The 19099-nt window shown below is 34.6% G+C and overlaps 1 protein-coding gene across 4 annotated transcripts in view; it reads right to left on the bottom strand.

The window, feature by feature from the left end:
- Positions 1-1217: 1217 nt before the first annotated feature.
- LOC129802994 (epidermal growth factor receptor kinase substrate 8-like) overlaps positions 1218-19099 on the bottom strand; it is a 42187-nt gene continuing 24305 nt past the window's right edge. For 2 of the 4 annotated variants that reach the window (XM_055849273.1, XM_055849274.1), the window contains exons 4-9: positions 16531-17706; positions 11825-11986; positions 11671-11764; positions 2214-2393; positions 1755-2077; positions 1218-1688 (exon numbers count right to left, since the gene is read on the bottom strand). In XM_055849273.1, coding sequence (XP_055705248.1) covers positions 1584-1688; positions 1755-2077; positions 2214-2393; positions 11671-11764; positions 11825-11986; positions 16531-17706 — 2040 coding nt within the window. In that variant the 3' untranslated portion in view covers positions 1218-1583. The remainder of the gene's footprint in view (positions 1689-1754; positions 2078-2213; positions 2394-11670; positions 11765-11824; positions 11987-16530; positions 17707-19099) is intronic. The other 2 variants (XM_055849275.1, XM_055849276.1) reach the window with 1 other exon arrangement.

Below are 19099 nucleotides of genomic sequence, written 5' to 3'. Positions count from 1 at the left end.
TTTTATGAGATTTTGTTTTGTATTTTGTCAAACACGCCCGGAGTACATGTTGGTCAGAACATTTCTTCTGGCTGAAGTTGGAGAAATCTTCTGACCAAGTTGGATATTTTAGGTGTTTTAGACAAAATACAAAAAAAAATCCCAGAAGATCTGTGGTTTCTAGAGGAACCAGGAGAAATCTTCTGACTATCTTGGGTATCTTGGGTGTTCTTGACAAAATACAAAAAAAATTGCCAGAAGATCTGTGGTTTCTGGAGGAACCAGGAGAAATCTTCTGACCATCTTGGGTATCTTGGATCTCCTTGACAAAATACAAAAAAATTCCCAGAAGATCTGTGGTTTCTGGAGGAACCAGGAGAAATCTTCTGACCATCTTGGGTATCTTGGGTCTCCTTGACAAAATACAAAAGAAAATCCCAGAAGATCTATGATTTCTGGAGGAACCAGGAGAAATCTTCTGACCATCTTGGGTATCTTGGGTCTCCTTGACAAAATACAAAAGAAAATCCCAGAAGATCTGTGGTTTCCTGGAGGAACCAGGAGAAATCTTCTGACCATCTTGGGTATCTTGGGTGTTTTAGACAAAATACAAAAAAAAATCCCAGAAGATCTGTGGTTTCCTGGAGGAACCAGGAGAAATCTTCTGACCATCTTGGGTCTCCTTGACAAAATACAAATAAAAATCCCAGAAGATCTGTGGTTTCTGGAGGTACCAGGAGAAATCTTCTGACCAAGTTGGATATTTTGGGTGTTTTAGACAAAATACAAAAGAAAATCCCAGAAAATCTATGATTTCCTGGAGGAATCAACAGAAATCTTCTGACCAACTTGAGTATTTCGGATGTGGTTGACAAAATACAGAAGAAAATCCCAGAAGATCTATGATTTCTTGGAAGAACCAGGAGAAATCTTCTGACCAACATGAGTATTCCGGATGTATTCCACGTCCACCAAGTTTACAAGAAAATTCCAGAGGAACTGTGATTTCCCGGAGGAAGCAGGTGAGAAGTGCTAATCAAGCTGGGTTCTTGGGAAGATTTGACAAAATGTACAGCGAAATTTCATGAATCTGGGATTTTCTGGAGGAAACAGGAAGAGATGTGTCCTGACTTGGATGTGTTTTCATTCATGAATAAGGAAATCCCAGCAGTTCTGTGATGTTCTGAACGAAGAAGATTCCTGACCATTAAAAAATATTGAAGGAAATATCAAATCAATTTGATATTTAGAATTTCTTTGAAATTTTATTTCAATGTGACTTTCAAAATATTTATTGACATTATTTGGCCTAGTGTGTAGCTATTCAAAATAATGAAATAAAATATTGAAAAAAAAATGTTACTGGACAATTTTCTTCAATATTGAAACTTTTATGTCAATAAATCTTTCCAATGTGGAGGCAATCCTTGTCAATATTGGATATTGAAAAGAAATATTGCAATAAATTTTGTCTAGTGTACAGCTAGCTTAAATTCGTGTATTTTGATCCAATAAAAGGCCACTTGACACCATAAATTATATATACATTGCCGTAATTATCCCTCAGAGATGGACTTGTGATGAAGAATACTTGCAGAAGTGTCTCAGTTACTTTCTGCCGCCACTTCCTTTGCTTCAGCCTTCTGTTCAGTTTTTTGGCGCGCTTTTGCCAAGATGGCCTGCAACTCAGAACTCCTGGCTGTCTTGTACTGGAAATTGAGCAAGAAATCATTGAAAACCTTCTTTTAAAACCCAATTGAAAACCACAATCTCACCCCTGAAACATTTCTCTGAACTGTAATTTGGGATGCCAGACGTTTTCCCTCATCAGGACCACAGTATTCTTCGAGAGTGTGACGCTTGAGGGCAAACAATTCATTTCCATTGATCCCATGCAGTTTCTTCACTACATTATCCGAAAATCCTTTGGCTTTTAGCCACTTTTCCACTTCAGCTGACGTCGATGATTGCTGAATGAAGATTTCCGGTGTCTTCATGATCTCCAGACCGCGCCTCTTCTCACGGAACAGTGTCAATACCTGACGTAGTTCCTCCTGCATCTCTTCCTGACCATTCTGCATGCCCATTGACTGACGTGCTGAATTTAATTGGGGATAGAAATACAGCCCAATTTAAGCGGATTTTATTTTGTACAGCAAAGCCCCCAAAAAAGTGAATTAATATTGGGCAATAAAGTTAAAATTAGTTTAAGAGAGGGTTAGTGAGATCCTTACAGAGAGTGTTATTCCTGGAAGTGGTGCGGGAGACCGGAGCCGAGGCCGACGGAAGGGGCGGAGGTGGCGGTGGAGGCGGCTTGTTAGTCATTGATTGTCGATTAATCAAGACCATTTTTTGGTGCGAATGGTTAGCAATCTCATCGTCCTCGGATTCAGAATGGTACCCACTACTGCGCCCTTCAAGTGCAAAAATACTACAGGTTAGTCCTAAAATGCATCTACTGATAGGAGGAAGTGGGGCACCTTTGAAATTGCGATTTTTCACCTATTTTTAAATAAAATTGAGCCTTATCTAGCATTACCTCTCTAACTGAAACCGAGACCCTCTTCGAAGTTGCTTTATCACATGATAACCTTATCATTTTGGGCGACTTCAATATTAATCTTATTGGCAGCTCCAGACTCAGTGCTCGATTTCTTGATATTCTCTCCTCATTCTCCCTTTTTCATGTTCCTTTTAATCCCACCAGACAGGGATCGCTTTTGGATCTTATAATCATGCCTAGCAGTGATCAGCAAAAGCTATTACATCATGGTCAGGAGCCATTGCCTGGTATATCTGATCATGATCTGATCTATGGATCCTATAACTTTCGACTACCTAAGCCCAAGAACAAATTCAAGGTAGTTTCTGATGTATCCAAATGCGACCGCGCTGCGGCACTGCTTGCTGCTTCTTTAGTTGATTGGACCCCCGTTTTTTGGGCGGCCTGTCCATCTGAGAGAGTGTCTAACCTTTCTGACAAAATCAATTGCCTTTTCGACGAGATCGTACCCAAGAAGAGGGTTCTTGTACGTGGCTTGGTGACTCCTTGGATAAATGAAAGTATTCTTTTACATATTAAGGCACGTGACACTGCGTACAAAAAATGGAAAAGTTCGGGTACCGAAAGTGATGGTGCTGCGTTTCGTAGACAAAGGAACAAAGTATGCAGTTTGATTAGAAGGGCAAAGAAGCGTCACTTCCACAAATTTCTTGACCCTAAGCTACCCTCTGGAAAGCTTTGGGAAAATGTTAGGAAACTAGGCCTACGGCCATCTATAACTCCGAATGTTGATAAATCACTTTCTGCAGATGAGCTAAATTTATTTTTCTCTACTGCATCTCACAGTCCTCAATCAATGTGCCCTTCTCTTCCCTCTGCTTCCTGGGAGGGTTTTGGTTTTGATTGCGTCTCACATGGAGCCGTAATTCTTGCCATCTCCCGAGTCAAGTCGGATGCCATGGGGTGTGATGGCGTTTCTCTTTCTTTCATTAAGATTTTGCTCCCGGAAATAATTCCAGTGCTTACAGATACTTTCAATAACGTTATTACCACCTCTCTATTCCCTGATTCTTGGAAGAAGGCTTTGGTGGTGCCAATCCCAAAAATTTCTAACCCCACCTCTCCATCTGATTTTAGACCAATTAGTCTACTCTCTGTACTTTCTAAAGCATTTGAATTCATCCTTCATGACCAAATTTCTTCTTATTTATGTGAGAACAGATTGCTCACTGACTTTCAATCCGGATTCCGTCCCGGTCACAGCACGGTGTCAGCTCTTTTGAAAGTGAACCATGATATTGCGGCGGCTGTCGATCGAAATCACTTTGTGGTGTTGGTGTTGCTTGACTTCACCAAGGCGTTTGACAGTCTGCCGCATGATTTGGTTTGCTATAAACTCTTTAAATTTTTCAATTTCTCCTCTTCAGCCGTTGCTCTCATTAGGTCCTATTTTAGTGGAAGGTCCCAAATAGTAAAATTTGGAGACGAAATTTCCGCACCAGCTTCCTTAACTGCGGGCATTGGTCAAGGATCCATTCTTGGACCGCTTTTGTTCTCTTTATTCATTAATGATTTTCCCTCTGTACTGCGCAATTGTTCATACCATTTGTATGCAGATGATCTTCAAATTTATGTTGAAGGTGATCCTTCTGACCCTCTCTCAGCATTTAAATCAATGAATGAAAACTTGACAAGAATTGAGCACTGGTCCTCCACAAATGGATTACTTCTAAATCCCAAAAAGTCGCAGGCCATAATAATCTATAAAAAATCAGCCCATATTTCGCATTATCCTTTATTCCTTCACGGAGAAATCATTCCTTTTGTGGACTCGGTCAAAAATCTGGGTATTGTCTTTAACAAGACTTTATCCTGGTCTGATCATGCATCCACCATTTGCCGCAAGGTGAATTACTCTCTTTATACCCTCCGACGCTACCGGGACATTACACCTTATGGCACACGCTTGCTCTTAGCTCGAGCACTGATATTGCCATTTTTTACTTATGGAGCAGAGTTGTTCTTCTTGGCAGACGGTGAGACTATCCGCCGTCTATCCACTTCATTTAATAATTGCGTCAGGTACGTATGTGGGCTGCGTCCCCGTGACCATATCTCAGCTCACCGCAAAGTTTTAGTGGGATGTGATCTTCCATCACTTTTGCTTATGCGTGCCCTCATTTTTCTACATCGCCTTCACGAGTCTGGGTGTCCTGGATATCTGGCCTCTCTCGTGACTGGTGGAGGTTCGGTCAGGGTCAGGGGGCTCATAGTCCCGAAATGTAATCATGAGTGCTTTAGACGCACTCTGTTTGTTAGAGGTGTATATTTATACACTTCTCTTACTTCGCATAATCGTCGATCACCGGATGCAATTCGGGAATACATTTGTAACACTCAGGATGAATTGGGTTAGCAACATACTACTCTTTACTTTTTTTCTTTCATTTTTGTTCTTTTTTGATTCCGTTTTTGTTTTTCTATCCTTTTTTGTCTTTTCTTTTTTCTTTACTTGCCACAAATTTGTAAGAGGGAATCACCCTATTTTTTGTGGGTTTTAAATAAATTGAATTGAATTGAATTATCGTGATATAATTTAGTTTAGATTCTTAATCTGTTTGTGCAACTAAATTATATCATGATAAGGCTCAATTTTATTTAAAAATAGATGAAAAATCCCGATTTCAAAGGTGCCCCACTTCCCCCTATTGTGCTGAATAACTAAATACGATACAACCATATTTTAATTAAAGGCCTTCTACACATTGGGAATAATTTTCGTAAAACATTGCATTTTTGAAAGAATTTTGACGTTTTCACGCCAGAGAAGTGCAGATGATTTCTTTCAAAAAGGAATTCTTGAAGAAAAATTGTCTCAATTTGTATAGGCCTTAAGAAGCTTAGCTAATTCAGAACCTCCTCTAAATGGATTTTTTTCAAAATCGATTGATGTGGAGCACATAGAATAAAAAATAAATAAAATTATGACTCGGTTAAAATATAATTAAATAAAAATTTAGTAGGTGAAAGTCGTCTGCCTTTAAATGCAGCAGCCTTCAAATGTTGCGATTTTCTCGTTGTTCTCAAAAGCATAAATTATATTCTATTAACTATTAGGTAGCTATCCATCATCCTCACAAATCATCAAAAAATGGAGAGCCTAGCTCCTATTTCCTAGATGCTAGATTAAAAAAAATGAAAATGAGCTCTAAACTGTAATTTTGATGTTCCACAAATCATGTGATTTTTCATAGTAAAAATCATTTTACAAATAAATCTTCCATTGTGACACATACAAGGTTAATCAGGCTTAATATTTCTATTAATACATTTTGGTTCAGATGACACAATTTTTGTGGGTGGCAAAAATTTGCAAATATCACCCTGCAGCAGCCTTTAAATGCTAATGTCGTGTGCCTTTAAATCCTAACTTTCCATACATCAAAACATGTGAAATCGAACTCCTACTTTTCTCTGACGAACGTCATACAAATACTCATAACCTGCTATCTTGCTCCGGCCGGGATGTTTCAAGTTGACAATTGTCAACTTTAATGGCTTTTTCTTCCAAATTTTCAAGTGCAAAACAGTGCTTCAGAAAAATGTGAAGAAAAGTTATTGTTTAATGTCTTTTGACTGCAGTGATGATTTTAGTGAGTGCGTTAGGCTTCAATCTAATCATTTATAGTCCATTTAGTTTTATTGATTCAATATTCTCAGTGAAAAAAAAAACATTAAAAGGCAGCTGCCTCGCGTTTGAAGGCAGACTATGCCAGCTGCCTTCATACAAATCGACATCACTTTTTTAATTTCCTCAGAAGGAAAAACTGAGGACTTGCGAGTGCTAAATGAGGTAATCTTATACGCCGAATGAACAAGAGAATTTTTTGGTGTAGTAGAAAATAAAATCCATTTTGTGGATTTTTCAGAAAAAAATCTTAAATTTGGAACTCCATTTTTCGTTTGAAGGCAGACGACTTTCCCCTACTATTTATTAATGAAACATTTTGCATTTCCATTTAGAACAGGTTCTGAGCTATACTATTCTACCTTAGAAGGAAAAAAATACATAAAATATTGGAAAAGTGTGTTAGTAAAATGATTATAAAAGAATTATTAAATCATAAATAAAAAAAGATAAGCCACTAATTTATCAATTCACCTTAATCACCAAAAAAATTCTATATTAAATTACTTTTTTAGTAATATTTCGTAAAAAAATCTTCAAGTTATGATTTACTTTTAAAAAATGTAAAGAATCGCCTCTTTTGAGTAAAAACATGCTTAAAGTTTTAAGTATTTAGTATTGACTCTGAAAAAATAAGCTTTTATTTCTTAAAATCGGCCTTAAATCTTATTACTTTTTGTTTAAAATTCCTATAAATAAATGCAAAAAACTGGGCACTTTTGAAAAATGGCCTTTTAGGGTAAGTGTACTAATTTTCGTCCAGCTTGCAATTTTGACCACTTTTTTGTTTCTCAAATTTCTATGAATTTTTAGTTTTTCCATAAACTAGAGATTATACAATGCAAACGATGCAATGCAACGAGATGAAGTGAAAAAGACTTTGGAAGAATTGCGGAAGGGCAAAGCACTATGAGAATAAAGGTGGCCGAAATAAGCCACCAAAGCTATGTCTACATTTTTATTCATTTGAAAAGAATGATAAACTGTCTACAAGGTCACAAGCAACACTCCATATAAAAAAGTAACAAAAAATTCAATTTGTATTAAAAATATTACATTTCAAACTTGTGACTTTGGTGTTTGCATGTAACTATGCCAAAATTTGGCACACTTACCCTATCTTATTTTCAAATGAAACAGAGCCAAATGAAAAAAATAATTTAATTTAGCTTTGGAATTGACTTTAGGAGCTAATAAGGTCTTGTTCTATTTGGAAATAGGAGAAAAAAGTCCAATTTCAAAATTGCCCTACTTCAAAGGTGCCCACTTCAACCTACGGGTACTTCAAGCAATTCACTTCGTTGTTGAAAAATGCCCAAAAATGAAAAGTTTCATTTTTGGGTCACCGGTGATCCAATCGTCCTTAAAGCGTTAAACTACTTGAACGGTAGAATTTTCTTTACATTATTGATGATAACTTATTTTACAAAACAAAACGTGATGTAAAATACGCCGAAAGTTGTATTCTTTAGTACAAAATTCTGCCAATCCAAATTCCATTTTTAAAAAAAATCTGTTCAAGTACGAGTTTAATACGGGCTTCGTTCAGACCTAAGGCTTAGTCAAAAGGATCAAATTTAGATCAATTTGATCCTTTTATTTTTACCAGTGAAGAATATACTTTATGCAATATAGAGTTAATTTTATCTTTCTTCCCGTTGGAATAATTCAACTCACTTGAAAAGAGTTTCTACAAACTTAAGCCTATGTTAGATTTTTTTATTCTACAAATGGAAAGCCCATCACCAAGATATTATTTATTTAATAAATAATAAAAAGACAATAAATACCTGAGGTACACAGTGGATAAAACAGAAAAAACACAATCTTTTGGTGGAAAAATGAAGTATAGGAATAGTATGGCATCTTTGAATAGGGCCAGCTTTAAAATAGAGCTTTTTCTCATATTTTTAAATGAAATTGGACCTTACCATAATAAAATTTAGCTTCACAAACCATTTGTGAAGCTAAAATACATCATGATAAAGCTCAATTCAATTTCGAAATAGTCTGAAAATGTCTAATTTCAAAGCTGCCTCAAAGGTACCTTACTTCCCCCTAATAGTGTTATTCCAATGAAAAATGCACAAGTTTTTTTTAGCACTTTACTGTTCTCAAGTGCTTCTGTATTATCGACTTTTCTTTGTGTCGGTTCTTGTCATGAATTTTTATTCAGTCTTCGCCGTGTTCTAAAACCACCAAACAACACACATCACAGAAAAAGTCGTGACAGGAACTAATACAGTAGACTCTCACTCAATCGGCTCTTTTTCAATCGGGCGACAAATTTTGTTGACAATTTTCACGTGTAATTACGAAGCTAATTCGCTCAAATTTGCTGTAGTTCTTCCTATTTTATCGTGATTTTTTATAATTGAACGCTTTTTGTGGAATTTACAAAGGCTTTGACGCTCAATTCTATCGCTAAACTGGATGACATTTTGCCCCATATTCCCGATTGAGAGAGAGTCTACTGTAGAAAGAAAAGTAGATTATGTAGAAGCACTGAGAACATCCAAGCGCAAAAATACTATTCATTTTTGAAAAGGGAAAATATTTCACTTTGACATTTTTTTGTATGATAAGTTGTCAAGTGCTTCTGCATAATCGACTTTTACTGCTCGAACTCCACGTAGAGAACAGTAGGGGAAAGTGGTCAGCCTGAATGCGGCAGCCTTTGAATGTTTCAATTTTTCTCTTATTTCTCAAAGCAAAAATTCTATTTTGTGAACTATGGTTAATACTATTAACTATATTCTATTAACTTCGATTAACAAAATGGAATTTTAGCTTTGGGAAATAAAAGAAAAATTGAAGCATTCAAAGGCTGCCGCATTCAAAGGCAGGCCACTTTCCCCTATATACCTTTCAGACGATTTTTGAGTATTGTCGTCACGCTGTTTGTCCGTCTGTCTGTCCGGCTATCGTCGGCTCTAGAAGCCAAATGGTTAGAGATAGCGACTTGGGACCTAAGAGGACCCCCCATAATTCGACCCGGGGGGTCGTTAGCATGCCCCTCATTTTCTCCTCACCCTTCCCCTTCCCCTCTAAAATCATTTTTTTGGGATTGCTCGAAAACCCATCGTGCGATTTTTTTCATTTTTGAATATGTTTTAGAGATTATTATTATTATTATTTATTTCAATCAATACCAATAGGGTCCGCCCCTCTTACATGGTTTGAAAAAGAAAGAAAATCAGAAAATAATAACAGAGAAGAAAGAAAAGAAAAAGAGAAACGAATTTAGCCTGATCCAGTCTGGTAGAATCTATGGGGTCACGCTGGGGCTCGTTGGAAAGGTCTTGGAATTTCCTATAAAACTGGACCTGTTCCAATCGGTTCTGAATCGGTAATGAACCGGTTCATAGCCGATAACTAATTTTTTAACTGAAAACCAATTCAGTTACTTTTAAAACTATTTTGGAGGATCTTTCGAGTGATTTATGAATCGGTTCAAATCAGTTAAGAACCGGTAAACGATAAATGATGCGAAAGTAATTTTGAGGTATAGCATCTAAGTCACGAGTTCGAGCATTTCGCAAAACCTGGGACGCTTTGTCACCCTTTTTTTGCATTAGTCCCTGCCAGGATTGTTTGGCTGTTTTAGAACACAGCGAGGACTAGAGAAAATAGTTAAGACAGAAACCTATACAAAAAAAGTCGATAATGCAGAACCACTTGAGAACAATAAAGTACTAAAAAAAAACATGTGAATTGTAAATTTTTCATTGGAATAGCACCATAAAGCATTGTCACATATTATTAAATATTTAATCCAGAAAAATATTTTAGAATTATTGCATTTTATGATTGGCTTAGAGCTTGAATGTATTCAAAGTTCAAGCCAATCTGAAAATGCGATAGAACTAAAATATTTTACAGTGTCAAATATTTGATTACATGTGACTAAAGCTTCAATCAAAACATTCAACAGTGGCATTTAAACTAAATGAAAATCACTGTGAAATGCTGAAAAAAGCACACAAAAAAAAAACAAAGCAAGATCAACGTGATGGTGTAAAAAGAATGCACACACACAAAATAGATTATCTTTTAAAATTAAAAATATATTTTTAATTGCTAAAATGTAAATTATAAATGATATTACGTTTATAATAGTTTTCAATTCAAATGTAAATATCTCAATCTAGAATCTATTTCTTTTTTTAAATATTGTTTTTAATGTCTTTTCTTTATAATGTTTGCAAATCTGTTACAAGGACATTCTATAGAAAGAAATGTATCATATAATTAATTATATTCTAATTTATGTCATTCCTAAAATTACTATTGCATGTCAGAGATTCTTGTCAATCTCCGTTTATTAAGTAAAAAAACACATTGCTATTATTTATCATTCTTTTTTTTAACTTCATTCCAATTCACGTAAAATAATTGATGAAATTCAATGTGAAAAACACTGCTCAATGCTTAAATTTACACAAATGGGGAATGTTGTAAAGTTAATTTTTTTAACAAAAAAAAAATTAAAATTGCAATTGTGGTAAAAATGGCCATTAATTGCTAATATATTTCCCTCCTAAATAATAATATATTTGCTGCAAAACAGACAATAACAACACATGGAAAAAAATTGGAAGGAATTTTAATGAAGCACAAGAGAGGGAAAAAATATAATTATATAAAACGCACATTTTGCACTCAGACAACCTTATGATGCATGTGAAAAACTTAGAGATACATACAACAAGAAAAAAAAATATGTAAAGCTATGTTGGACGTACGGAAGGAAAAACACGATATATTTACTGATAATAACAGAGCCATAAAAAATATTTATTCTTAACATAAAAGAACCTCATTTATTTAATATCTCTACTTTGCCCTCCTTTTGATTTATTAAATAATTGCAAAGAAAAGAAAAAATATAAAGCTAGAGGTAATATTTTGTTTTGAAATTTGACACAGAAAATGAATGATTGAAGCAAAAAATTCGAGTAATAAATTATCATCTAAAATAGAAGAAATAAAAATTGGCCATAATATATTACCTAAGACTTCTTTTTTTTCTTCTTAAACTCTTTCTAATAAAACCAGAAATTGTGCTTAGACAGTGAAAGATTTTTCACTACTAATTAAAAAGATTTTTCTTTCAAAGAAAAAAAAAAACACCCGCGAGAAAGTCCAAAAAAAATGAGGACGCATAATTTTCATGTTTCTTCTTCAGCTTAATGTTTATACTTTTTTTTTGGTTAAGATTATACCTCTTCATTTCTCATTAATTATTGATTTTTTGATGTCTTTGAAAATTTCACTCTTTATCTTCTCTAAAAACAACAAAAAAAAACATCTTCTAAACATATTTCTCCTCTTTAATATTCTAGCCATGAATATTATCAGTTTAAATGTGCTTCATTTCAAAAATTTTTTTTTCAAATCAAAAAAATAAAAATAATAAAAAAGGTAGCGTATGAATATCAAAAAGAAAAAATAAAAGACTTTCTCTCTAGCTAGAAATATCGAAATTCACCCTTCTTACCGAGATGCTTGTTCCTTATCCAATCAGCTGAACCTGGTACTGGCATCCCTGAATTCCCTGACTCATTGGGTGGCGATGAAAATCTCTCCATTTCCTGTGCCAAAAGAGTTTAATCAAATAAACACATGATTACCGGCTAAAAACGCAAAATTACCTGTGAATTCCCGCCCATTGTGCTGCGATTTTGATTATAGAGTGGATTGTTGAAGACATCGTTGTCACTGTAGTTTATCGGGGTGACAATGGTGTGAGGAACATGAGCTACTTGGCCACGACTGTTCCTCGCCTTCCACCACTTGCGACTATCATCGAGAACCTTTGAGAAAAGCCGCGATTATTTAACAGCAACAATTTAAAACACTAAAGTTAATTGTTAAACCGTTTAGCAATTTTTAAAATATTGTGAAGAAAATTAATAGGGAACACCGGGGCAAATTCGGACAGCAAATTAAATTAACCCATTCGTAACCATCGATTAATATATTAATCAAAACATAGACGATTTTTGATAATTTATTTCTGCGCAATTGATGTCCGAATTTCTGTCGGGAATGGATTATTCGTTACTTTGGTCTTTCAATTACTTCGAAAAAATAGTCCGACAACGATGGAAATACATGTTGTTGTTGTTTTCTCGCTTCGCGGAAAGTCATGCAAAATTTTTGGCTCAAAATGGCGAACGGAAAATACGACATCCCGTCGAATTTCTTAAAATTGTCCTCCATCCTCTTTCCTGATTTGAATTCTGATTGATAATTCGTGTTATTAGATACAGTAGGTGTCAAAAGTTTGTTGCCTCATGTAAGGTAAGGTACTCTCTAGTCGGCCGTTTAACAAGTCGGCCACTATGTGTTCTTCAAGTCGGCCGGTGGAATTATTTATTCATATTATATAATTTTGCAATAATATTCCAGGAGTTTTATTCCCAGCGCACAATAATTTTTGTTTATAAACATGTTTTCAAAATTTCCCATGAGAATGAGCGAGATGACTAGATCTAGATCTCATTCACTCTCACTGAAATGTCAAAAACATATTTACTAAACAAAAGTTATTGTGCGTTGGGCATTATAACATAATAAGGTCAATAATTGTATAAATAACACAAATGACCGAGAATACAAATGAAATTAGACACAAAACATTAAAAAAAATTATTAAAAGTCAGAGGATTCAAATTTACCTTAAGCAATATTGGTCATTTTTCAGCATATTTTGATGTTCTTTATAATATTCACGACATTTTTTCACAAAGAGTTATTCGATTTATTACCTGTACAGATTACTTTAGCAGTCAAATTTTGAGTCAAACCGCAAGTTGAGAACTTTAACTAACTCACTGTGCAATAAATTTATTTTCATTATTGATAAAAATATTAATTTTCTGTCTTAAATGTGAAGGTGTGAAATTTTAAAGCCATGTTCCTCAATTCGGCCGGCTAAATAAAAGAATAAAAGAATTTTTCCCTTACAATTTTTTGTTTTCTTAAAATTACTATTCTTTAAAGGTTTTCTTTCTTTCTTTCTCAATATCCTTTTCTAGTCCGTAAAAACGTTACGGGCTTTTAAAATTTGAAAAATGGGTGGCCGACTAGAGGAACCCCAGGTGGCCGAGTAGAGAAACGCTTATATTGAAGTGGCCGAATTGAGGAACACTCTACATTTTTAAAACATTTTAATTTTTTAATAATCTAAAATTATTTTATCTCCAAATAAAGTGTACAATCAGATGGACAAAGATCTATACTACAACTTAGGGTGAAAATTTGATCAAAACAGGCAAATTAAATGTCCTTTTACATAAGTTTTTCATAAAACCTATCCTTAAGTGGCCGACATACAGCCCCTTACCTTATGTTCGAGAAATCGGTGCAAAAAACGATAGAAAACATTACTTTTTAAATTTTTTTTCTTTTCGCAAATTAGTTGCCTGAAATCCGTAGATATTATTTATGTATTTTGGAAAAATTATTTAATTTTATTTCATATAAAAAATTGTTGTTTTCCAAAAGTTGGTCATTTTTGAAAAATCAAAAGTTTTTTGCCTCATTTGAAAAGTTACTCAAAATTGTCAAAAACTAACTTAAAATTAACCGACTACATTTTGAGTTTATGTCATTTGACAGGCCAATCGTGGGTTTGGATATTTCTAAAGTTGTCTATGGTAAATACATGTGTATAAGAGTAATGATAAATAACAAGAAATAATCTATTTTTCGATAATTCATAATTTAGTTTAAAATGGCAAGTTAAAAGGAGTTAAAGAGTATGAAATTGTCCAGATATACTGCCGGAATGAATCAGCGTCGTTAGTTGCTAGATATAATATTTAAATACTATAGTAATGAGGTACGAGTACATCTGAAAAACGCTACTGGCAGACCTAGGATTTCGACTCAGAGGGTTCATAACAGCATTGTAAGTATCTCTGGTAGTGACCCAATGATGTCTGCTTCATAAATTGAAAGACAGTTGGTTGCTGAAGGAACACAGGTCCTTACTGTTACAAAAACAAGCCTATATTGAAAGAAAATGGTAAGAATGTTTGGGTGGCTCGCATTATTCCATTGGTAAACAAGATCAATCTGAATAAAAGGTTGGAGATTTACTTAAAACATGTTAAACAAGTAAAACTACAAACTTTTATCCAGATTAGACTATAGCTAACCAATGGAATATTGGGAATATTGCTTGTCTCCCAAATATTCTGACCATTTTCAGTTGATTTTTATAACAGTAGGGACCTGTGTCCTTTCAGTAACCAACTGACTGCGAATTTTTGAAGCAGACATCATAGAATCACTATCAGTGATACTTATAATGCTGTTATCGACCTTCTGAGTCGAAACCCTAGGTCTGCCAGTAAGGTTTTTTAGATGTGGTCGTACCTTATCACAATATATTTTGGTGATTTTATGTATATTTTGTAGAAATTTTTAATAAAATTAAACAATTGACGACGAAGATTCATTCCGGCAGTATATCTGGACAATTTCCCTCCTTTTAACTTTTTGTAATTTGCAATTTTTAACCTAAATTATAAATTATCAAAAAATAGATTATTTCTTGTTATTTGTCAATACTTTTATACACATGTATTTACCATTGACAAATTTAAAAATGCACAAACCTACCATTTGCCTTTTAAATGACATAAACTCAAAATGTAACCGCAAGATGCTTCAAGTATAAGGTGGGCCAAGTCGAACTGCCAGTGACGTAGATACTTTTACCCGACTGGTACAGTGTTGACAACTCAGATTTGTCAAACATTTGTAATAGAAAAATAAGAATCGAATAATTTTGCAAAGATTTATTAATTTTCTTCATAAATGAAAATATATTTATTGTTCCTCGGCTAATGAACTTCAAATAAGTATAATATGATAAATTTTGATTTAAAAAAACACATTTTTACTAATATGACCATATTGGGTATGATATTAAAATTGCCTAGGATAAAATATCGTCTATATTATGCCAATAAATTCAATAATTTCCTTAAATCGATTTTCCATTGTTAAATTTTAAAATTTAACCTTATTTTGCAGCTAATATGTTTAAAGATTGCATTCAAAATTGTACACTAATTAAGTAATATAAGATCCAAAATTGTCGTAAAATAGTACGGAAAGAACCATAAGTTGAAAATTCAAATGTCACCTTAAATTTTCTGAATTGCTCTTGACAGTTAAATAAAATTTTCTGAAAAAACTCATACCTGATACATACGTAATGTCAATTTTAGAGGAAAGTACATTGGTATGTCTGATAGAATTCTCGCCAGTGTTGAAAAAAATAACTTAATAAAATAGCTTTTTGTTAATAAATTCAATGAAAACTCATTTTAAGATTTTTCTAGTTTTTTCTTAATTTAACACAAAAAAAATGTGGAAATCTTAATGGGGAAATGGATTTATGAGTCCTTAGGACTGTTGTAGAAGTCTTACGAAACTAAAGAAAATTAATATTGACTTTTTGTTTAGAATGTCTGATCTCGGCATTTTATATCAATTTGGTATTCTACGTGATTTATACTCAGTTTTTCCATTATAGTATTGAATGTTCTGACACGTTTGTATATGGTGTATGGTCTGCCGGGTTTCGTGAGAATAATTTTTGTCCAGTGGACTTTTGTGGTAAAAAAGTATGAGAAAAACAGAAACAACATCAAATATTAGTTTAATTGATAAAAATAGTCATTACTGTTAACAATTAAACTAATAATTTTGATATATTCCCAACATTTTATAGAAATGTATTCGCATGAGATTTTGGCGCGAGTCACGAACAGATGATTTTTGACATAACCTTCAAAAAGTATCTACGTCATCACCAGCCCGATCTGGCCCACCTTATTACTTTGTTATTTGTTTTTATTCATCTTGATGTAACCGGTTTACATTAAGTTGGTTGCATGTTTTGATCAATTTGAATTAGTTATTTAAATGAGGCAACAAACTTTTGATTTTTCAAAAATGACCAACTTTTGGAAGACAATAATTTTTTATATGAAATAAAATTAATTTTTCCAAAATATATAAATAATATCTACGGATTACAGGCAACTAATTTGTAAAACGAAAAATTCGAAAAAGTAATTTTTTCTATCAAGTTTTGCACCTGGTTTCCCGATCATACGTGGGGCAACAAACTTTTGACACCTACTGTATTTAGAATAAAGAGTGGTTTCCTCAATATTCCTTTGAAGGCAAACTATAAAATACCATTATCTAATAATACGTGGCTAATTCCGCCCCAGTCTCCCCTAGGTACATTTTAAATCAATTGATTAAATAATTAATAATTTTTTTTTCAAAATGAGTATTTTTTAGTGTCAAGGAAATATGTATCACTTACCTCAAGATATTCTCCCCTCACAACAGTCAGCTCCTTGTCATTGTTGGCCGTCCTGGGATATGTCACCTGGACAATCTTGGCTCCCTGCGCCTGAAGTTCATCCACCCAGGCATCCGTCCCATTGGAATCGTGCCCAGCTACAGCAGCTGAAATGGCAGCTGCAGCAGCAGCCCCATTGCGCTCGATAGAATCCACGGAGATGTCACTCCTTGCACTGATATCCCTCAATCCTGGACTAGCTGGTGCTCCACTGTACTTCTCCATCGGCGTCTGTGGATCATAGTCAAAGTCTCCAACTCCGCCAGAGGCATAATGCAATTGATGCGTATCAATCTGCCTCTTCCCACTGCCCGTTGCAATATTCTCCAATTCCTCAACAACAGGATAGTCCGGAGACCAACCGTCAAAGAACACCGGATGATATGATCCCGTGTGACCCTTCCATTGATCACGGGAAATAATCCAGGCATCCCCAAGACTTCTCCAGAGCTCTGTTTCTTTGCTAGTGACACAATTGATGAGCAAATTGATAGCCTCCCGGGTCAACAGTGGATTTATGACACGTGCCGGCAAATTTGGATCGTAGTAGGTATCATGGGAGGCATCCACGATGAGTGCCAGTGGCGTAAAGAGAAAATGTACGAGTTCAGGGGCATTGGGATCATGAATGTGCGCCTTAAGCTTTGCCAGCAAATTGAAACTCAGCTTGAATTTTGCAAAGATATCAATAAATTCCTTCTCATGTGGCGGTCTCGTTCGCAATGTCAACAATCCCTCTCCTGGATCCCTCTTCTTTGACTTCCTATTCCTACGTCGGCGTTCCAGTTCACGTGTTGCCGCTGCTGCATGCTGTAGCCTCGCAATAAACTTTTCAATGTCATCAAAGCAGTGATTCAGCACCGTGACATCCCTCTCGTACTTCTCACTCGACGTTGAACTAGTTTCCGGATCATGTCCAGCCGCCAATGTGGCACGTTCACCTCCACTCACACCAAATTCCGAATCTGTATCCTGACTGTGATGCTGATGATCGTGATAGCTGGCTGAATTGAAGGATCTCGTATTGGATTTTGCAATTGGGGGCGTCGGAAGGGTTTCCCGATGTTGCAGAACGACTTTTCCACTGCGTAGCATCTTGAGATCCTCCACCAGATGCACCGCAGATATACTTTGGCACTGTTTCAGAACAATAGTACAGATTTGAATTGACAAACCCCCTTAATATTGCACTGAATTGACCAATGATAGGAATTATTGATTTCTTTCTATCTTATCGCGAAAGGGAATTCAAAAATATTATAAAACTTTTAGATTACACATCGCAATATTGAGTTGTTTGCTAATAACCTACCGCTTCTTACAACACATCATCTAATAAAGTTAAGGTAAACAAAATTAGGTCTAACACGCCGGACAAGGTTTTTTTTATAATACAGTAAGCGAAATTCAAATAGGTATTTTTATTTTTTAATGTTTCTAGAACCGTTCTTTAATAAGAAATTGTTTATAATTGACAATAAAATGATCAAATCTGTCTTTTTCTTCAAATTAAAACCTTTCAAGAGTAGGAAAATTTTATTTTAAAACTATAATTTGTGAGTGATAGAGGCCATAAGCTTTTATGTAATGAAAACGGCTTAATCAAGGTCTTAAGGGAAATTAGCGTAAAATGGAAGCTATTACGAAGAGGATGACCGTGGTGTCACATATAAGATTAATATTAATATTAAAAGAAAAGCCGGAGAGAGAGGAATATAGCATTCAAAATTTCAAATAGAATATCACGTGTGTTAGAAAGAGTACACTCTAGTGGAGTAATACGACGAGTAAGATATTACTGTTCGTATTAATTCCCGTAAAATAATATCTGCAGATATCTTTAAGATTTCTGTAGAGAAAATCTACACCTCTACAGAATATCTGCAGATAATATCTGTAGATATTCTTACGAATTTTATTTGGGCTTGGGACAAAATTCGTCAGAATAATTCGGCAGATTTTCTGACGAATCTCTGACGAATTTCTGTAGATATTCTGCCGATTTTCTGTAGATTTTTTCTACATTCCAGACTTTCCAGACAAGATGTGTCAGAAGAGATGGAAAAATTTTTCACTGAAGTTTGCAAAATTCAATAGAGTTATTCTTCGTGATATCACAGTGTTTATATAAAATAAAGAATTCTGCGACGCCGTGTTACAAGTAGAGAAAAGTGAAGTGAAAACTTTAAACAGAGTGTCGACCAAAATTTCGTGTTTTTGTATCATTCGATTGGCGATTTTTAAGAAATTAGTATTTTTGCTCGCAGTTTTTTTACTTATCTAAAATGTGTACTCGGTAATGCTTGTTAAGCAGAGCATACAATTTTCTTTATAACTTCTACAGTTTCTTCATAAATCAACAATATTTTTGTGAAGTAATGGAGGTTATGCAGATTTTCTAGGGAGAAATTCTGCCGAGAATCTGCAGATTTTCTCTGAATGTACTAGAATATACCGTTAAAATTCAAAAAAACCTCCGAGTAAAATCGGCAGGTAGAGCAATAATTTGACGGGTTGCTTTCTGAATCGT

This window comes from Phlebotomus papatasi, chromosome 2, assembly GCF_024763615.1.
Source record: "Phlebotomus papatasi isolate M1 chromosome 2, Ppap_2.1, whole genome shotgun sequence".
Classification (NCBI taxonomy): Eukaryota; Metazoa; Arthropoda; class Insecta; order Diptera; family Psychodidae; genus Phlebotomus; species Phlebotomus papatasi.
Note: the sequence above shows the minus strand (reverse complement) of the source record. Positions and strands in the feature narration are given on the sequence as shown.